Genomic DNA, 6,568 nt, shown 5'->3' with positions numbered 1-6,568 from the left:
AGCCCTAAGTAAGCTAGTAGAGCAAGTAAATGATTCACATTCGAAATCTCGAATCTCCTTTTATTTTATTTTATTTTATTTTAACTTCAGTTGACCAATGAAAAAAATAATAATAAAGATTTTAATTATTATTATTATTAAAAAAAAAAAAAAAAAACCTCAAGTGACTCCCAAAATATAGGCTGCTTTATACTGCCTAATTGTCATGTGAGAAGCTAAGCTAAGCGAGTTTCTTTCTTTGTTTTAGCCATGGCGCCCAACCTCTGCTCTTCTTTCTTCATTTACTTTCTCATACCATTCCTTTCGTTTTCTCTCCCGTCCATTCCCGCCGCGACGGCGAACGGCGGAGAATGCATAATGCCGGCGGGGGAGCGCAGGCCGCCTCTCTTCATCTTCGGCGACTCCTTCATGGATTCCGGCAACAACAACTACATAAACACCACTACTCTCGACCAGGCCAATTTCCGCCCCTACGGCGAGACCTTCTTCGACGCCCCCACCGGCAGGTTCTCCGACGGCCGCCTAATCTCCGACTTCATAGGTAATTAAACAATTATACAGAGAGAGAGAGAGAGAGAATATTGAAATCCTTATTAAGATTTTTTTTTTTTAAATGATTGTATTATTTTTGGTGATCAGCCGAGTACGCGGGGCTGCCGTTGGTGCCGCCATTTCTGCAACCGGCGGAGAAGCATGAATATTACGGCGGAGCAAACTTTGCGTCGGCCGGCGCCGGCGCTCTGGTCCAGACATTTCAGGGAGAAGTACGTCGTCTATCTCTTTTGTCCACATATACATATATCTCATTCACCTGTCACGCGTACTTTGAATATGGTTATTACTTTTTAAAATATGCTTATTACTAGTCACATGACATAGGCAACAATTAAACTTTTATAATTTTATTTTCACCAATTATTAATGCTTTGCTAGCATTTTCACAATGATATTAAATTAAAATTATGACAAATATAAGATAGTCAACATTAGATACTACCATTATTGTATGTATGTATATTAGTGTCAATTTCTAGGTAAAAAACGTAACCTATATTTCATAATTTTGTAACTTATCAAATTTTATGTAGTGATGGTCACAAAATGTTATGTGGTTATGACTAAAAAATATAATAGTAATTTTAAATTTGATTAACGACATGCGGGCACGTAGAAATAATGCTTAAGGACTGGATAACAAATCAATACCCTCAGCTCATTGCATACAATTTTACATTGTAGTTACTTTTTTTTTTTTTTTTAAATAATAATGTTGTATAATTTTTCTTTTTCCTTTTAATTTATCTGCATGCAATGCGGCTAATTGATTAGGGTTTGGTGATAAGTTAGGTTGTGGAGTATGAATTAATGATGAAAGTGAATAGAAAATTGGGTTGTTTTGTGGGAAAAGGGAAGAGGCATGCATAACTTTTCTAGGATCCATGAAGTGTGTTAATAAAGGCCAATGAATTTTGACTTGGAAAGTTGTAATTCTTTCTAGTTTATTCATGTAATAATAAACACATGCACATTCTAGATCATAAACTATTAAAATTCTTTTTCATATTTGTATTGATAGTATAAGTATAATTAAATATAATATATTTAATCATATCAAGTATTATTTAAAATAGGACCTGATAAAATTAGGAGGTAATTTCCAACCAAGTTGATTAGCCTGTCATGCATCTTGGTAATCATATGATTCTAAGTTTGAATTTTTATGTGAGATGTCTATTAATCCTTTTGATTTGAGCCGATGAACTATAAAAAAAAATATATATATATATATATCTCTTAACATCACAAAAATTCATTATTATTATTATTATTATTATTATTATTATTTTAAGTTGGTCAATTCTAACCAATGTAGAAAAAAATTAATTAATTAATGGCTCCCCAACTACACTCCCTAGCATTACATTATATTTCGTGTCATATTATGTGTTTGACTTAATGAGAGCTAATTAAAGTTAATTATAACTTATCATTTTAGTTTATTCTAACAAATAAAATTTGTATATCTAAATATATATATAAAAAAATGCAGGCTCATACCAACATTTGAAATTATAATACAATGTTTAAAGAAGATATATAAATAAAAGAAATATTGAATAATTGTTTACTTTTTTTTTTTGAAAACGAATAATTGTTTACTTTGTTCGCTTAAATGTAAAAGATTACAATTGCAGGCCAGATTAATAATTGATGAAAAGTTAATAAATATATATTAAAAATTGTGACTAAAGTTTTTAGGTATTAATTCATCATTAACAGTTACATTATTGCTTTTCATTAAGATTGACAAAACATCCCAATGAGAAGCCATATAGTCCCCACCACCATCCGCATGTGAGGATTATATAGCTAGGAATTGTTGGCTATTAAAGTCAACTGTCTTTGAATTAGTATGCTGACATTATTAAATCCATTCAAACACTTTAAAATGATTTTTTTTTAATTTTTTTTAAATATATAATAGTACTATATTCTTAAAAAAAGAAATTCCACTATTTATGGTAAAGATAAAGATTGTATAGTTTAATGGCATAGTATAGTTAGTTTGCACCCAAAATTTGAGGGCTCTCACATGCACATAGTCTAAGTTTTGATAGAGGATTATTAAAGTCCCTACTAAGTTACTCTTACAGTTGATTTGGTAATTATAATGTTTAAGTTTGACTCTTCGTGATCGAGAGCTATCTATTGACCTTCTTAGTTTCATAACCTAGCTAAGTTGATTTATCACACAGTGGTTCTTTATCAGTTACAAGACGGATTTCACTCAAAGCGCACATTCGAATAAGAATTTGCAAACTTTTTCATAAATCAAACTCTTGATAAAGGAATAAATAAGATAGTGTTCGCAACTTGACAAATATATAAAACTTTTTTGATAAGAGTGTAACTCATATCTAGTTTATCAATAAATGAGCTATTAACCTTATTTTGGATTAATTGAGGCAAAGTGAGTTATTGAGTTGAAAGGATGTGATTTTGAAGCTAGCATTAGATGAGTTACCATGAGGAGACTTCTTATGCTCAGTGAGCAAATATATATCTAGCATCTCTGTTCAGTTGAGTTAACATGATTTATATCTTCTCAGATGCTTTGTCGGGTCGAGGCATGGGAGGCATTGGGGTTAAAGATTTTACCTTTCGGGAGAAGATGTTAGGCTAAAATCCACTCTAAAAAATGGGGCAATATAATGGTAGTCCTAGTCTAGTGCAGAGGGCAGGGCCCAAGGATGGGGCGGGCAATTTGTGAGTATGAAGTTTGGAAACGTCCACACCACAAGTAGGTAGAGTGGTCCAAACAAAACACATAATAATAATAATCATCAAAACTCATAAAACCCCCACATACATACATGCATACATACATGTATCTATCTATCTATCTTTTCACTCTACACTCACGAGACTGGGTGCCAGGCTGCCCGCCCGCAGTCCTCCGTGCAATCATTTGGCATCATATCGAGTGGTGCCGTGCATGCCACCCAGCATGTATCGTCGTTAACAAGTTTACCACCTGTACGTAGTGGATCCACTTTTGGATCCGAGTGGATGGAAATTCAAATCATTTCAGATTCTTAAAGTGGGGCAGCCAACTCGATCTAAACCGCCTGTGGGCTAGCCCAGCTGAGACGGGCTAAGATTGAAGAATTTTAGTTTGCGGGTTGGCTCACAAAAAGTGCAACTGACATTGACATCCCTAATTTCGAATTGAATAAATTCCTATGACCAACGCTAGTTAAAACTTGAACCATTTAATGGTTATTTGTAATAATGATGTTAAGATTAATCTTTGGTAGATCGAGCAACGAACTCAAACTGAATTGGTGTGACAGTTGATTTGATAAAAACAAGATTTCAAATTCGACTCTTAATTGGGAATTATCTATTGGCCTTTGTGATTTGAGTTTGTTAATTATGGACAACTTAGAATCGATTACAAGAATATAATCAAAGTGAATTTCACATATGATATATTTCCTTAGGACTGTTTGCCAACTAAAATCATAATGTGCTTTTTTATCAAGAGCCCTAATAAAAAAGATTAACCTTATGAAGGCATGGGAAATGTTGATGTGTTTTATGATTACTCTGATCCGTAGCTTTTAATGTACATATATATATGTTCAGGTAATTGATCTAGGGACTCAGCTGGAATACTTCAACAAGGTTAAAGCCTGGTATAGGGGCAAGATTGGAAGCGCAGAATCAAGAAAGGCGTTTGCAAGGGCAGTGTATTTGTTCAGCATTGGTACAAATGACTATCTTAGCCCTTTCCTAACCGATTCCAAACTCCTAACCTCCTATTCACATTCCCACTACGTGGACATGGTAATCGGAAACTTGACACAAGTCATTCAAGTAAGTTTAATTTAATAATCTGTGTGTTTTATTTTTAATTGTAGTGATAATTTCATATTTAGTACGCAACTTCTAATATTGTAAAAATTTTAGTTGCTTTCAAAAAATTGTTTCACATCATATTACAAATGTTTGTTTAAAATACCCAAAAATAAAGAATTCAGTAAAGGTTCAAAAAGACAGAATGTTTTGGCCACAACTATGAAAATAGAGAACTAAGGGTGCGTTTGGTTTGCATATGGGAATCGGAATTGGAATGGGTATCAAATACTTGGTAATGATAATGGGTTTTAGTGAAAGTATTTAGCATGTTTGGAAGTTGGGTGGAATGGGAATGATTATTAATAGTTGGGGAAGAAAGGAGGAAGGGAGATGAAACCCTTATTTAATAAGGGTATGTGTTTTGTCATTAATGGGGTATTCCAAACCCATAATAGCATTCACAAAACCTATCAACCAAACACAAGCAATCACTTTCATACCCATTCCTTATGCCTAAACCCATCAACCAAACACACCCTAAATGCATCAAAATCAGAAATCGATGTATTCTACAAAAAAAAAATAAAAAAAATCAGAAATCGATGATTAGATATGAAATGACCACTCTATTCAATATGTCATAAGCATATTTAATTAAAGAAAATTTTACAATGTCGTGATTATACAATAGTGTGGTTTTCAAAGTTGCATATTGTACTTTGTAAGTTGTACTTCTCCTATATATCTTTGGCAATACACCATGTATGTACAACCTTACTTTTCAAAACAAGATATTACAGAGTATAATTAAGATCAAACAATGTAAAAATTTTGTCACTTTTTAATCGCGAATGAATATTTTGGTGTGATTTTGCAGGACATATATAGAAGTGGAGGCAGGAAATTTGGGTTATTGAATTTGGGGGATTTGGGATGTATACCTGGCATGAGACAGCTTAATCCTCCAACTAAAAGTGGGTGCTTACCACAAGTTTCAAAGTTGTCAAGGCTACACAATAGGGCACTCCACAAAATGCTAGTGAAAATGGGGAATCACTTCAAAGGCTTTAGATATGTCCTCTATGACTTCAACCATAATCTCAAACAAAGGATTAATCATCCCTCTAAATTTGGTACATTTCAACTATTCTAAGACCCAATTGAACTGAGAATTTGTGACTACTTAAAACCCTTCTACCTAACTGTTTGTACTTTGGGCTCTCTGGATTTATAGGTTTCAAGGAAGGGAAGATAGCATGCTGTGGAACAGGGAGATTTAGAGGAGTATTCAGCTGTGGAGGAAAGAGGCCTGTGAGGGAGTTTGAAGTTTGTGAGAATCCAAAAGAATATGTTTTTTGGGACTCATATCATCTTACAGAAAGTGTGCACAAACAAATGGCAGATCATATGTGGAATCAGCCCAAGCTTGGGCTTTACACTTTGAAGAACCTATTTCAATGCCTATAGCTTTTTTTTTTCCCCCTCTAAGTTATAATGAAGTTATACTCCATAATTCTTAGAGTTTAAATCGATAATTTTTTAAATTATTTTTTAATTTTATCATCAAATAATTGACTTACTTCATTTCAGCATCATGGTTAAAACTATGATTGAAAAAATCGCTAGATGGTGATTAATGGCGGACTGCACAATTATATCCTTTGGATTCTCAATGGCAACTAAATAACCCTTGCAGCTAATACAAGCTTTTCCCGTGTCTTCTCAAGGTTAATGGTGTAAATCCATGGCACAAAGATAGAAGTACATTATGAACATGAATTATGTACTTTATGAAGTCAAATTCTGTATATTGAACTAGAGTTCATGATATAAATTGTGACAAATTATATTGTGGACCTGGCCGGGTCCACCTTAAATACACAATTTATATACTTTATGTTCACAATTTTTAATTTTTTATATATTGAATGTTCACAATTCAAATTGTGAACATTCAGTATGTAAATTGTGAATATTCAATATATAAATTGTTTATTTTGATTTGAGTCTACCTTGTAAGGTGTATCGGAGTTCATGGCATAACTATTGAAATATTGCCATTTATGTTCCAGACCAACTAAAGCCTAGGCCAGGAATCTCAGTATCAATGCTTATTACTTTTTCATTAAGTGGATCATGCGGTGAATGAACTAAATTTTTTGTATGCGATAATATATGATTCATATTTGATTAATAAGTAAATTTT

The 6,568-nt window shown here is 33.1% G+C and overlaps 1 protein-coding gene across 1 annotated transcript; it reads left to right on the top strand.

The window, feature by feature from the left end:
- The first annotated feature begins 224 nt into the window (after positions 1-224).
- Positions 225-5,909, top strand: LOC116023010 (GDSL esterase/lipase 5). The gene is made up of 5 exons (XM_031263944.1): positions 225-541; positions 640-764; positions 4,150-4,380; positions 5,240-5,495; positions 5,597-5,909. The coding sequence occupies exons 1-5, from the start codon at positions 250-252 to the stop codon at positions 5,827-5,829; spliced, it is 1,137 nt and encodes a 378-aa protein (XP_031119804.1). The 5' UTR covers positions 225-249; the 3' UTR covers positions 5,830-5,909.
- Positions 5,910-6,568: the final 659 nt, after the last annotated feature.

The sequence above is a fragment of the Ipomoea triloba genome, chromosome 6, assembly GCF_003576645.1.
Source record: "Ipomoea triloba cultivar NCNSP0323 chromosome 6, ASM357664v1".
Lineage (NCBI taxonomy): Eukaryota > Viridiplantae > Streptophyta > Magnoliopsida > Solanales > Convolvulaceae > Ipomoea > Ipomoea triloba.
This window is presented reverse-complemented; position numbering and strand designations above follow the sequence as displayed.

Bases quoted from the DNA above. Each gene is read 5' to 3' on its own strand.
- LOC116023010 (XM_031263944.1), top strand. From the start codon at position 250: ATGGCGCCCAACCTCTGCTCTTCTTTCTTCATTTACTTTCTCATACCA. The intron at 542-639 runs GTAATTAAACAA...TTTGGTGATCAG, and splicing joins CCTAATCTCCGACTTCATAG to CCGAGTACGCGGGGCTGCCG. The intron at 765-4,149 runs GTACGTCGTCTA...ATATATGTTCAG, and splicing joins TCCAGACATTTCAGGGAGAA to GTAATTGATCTAGGGACTCA.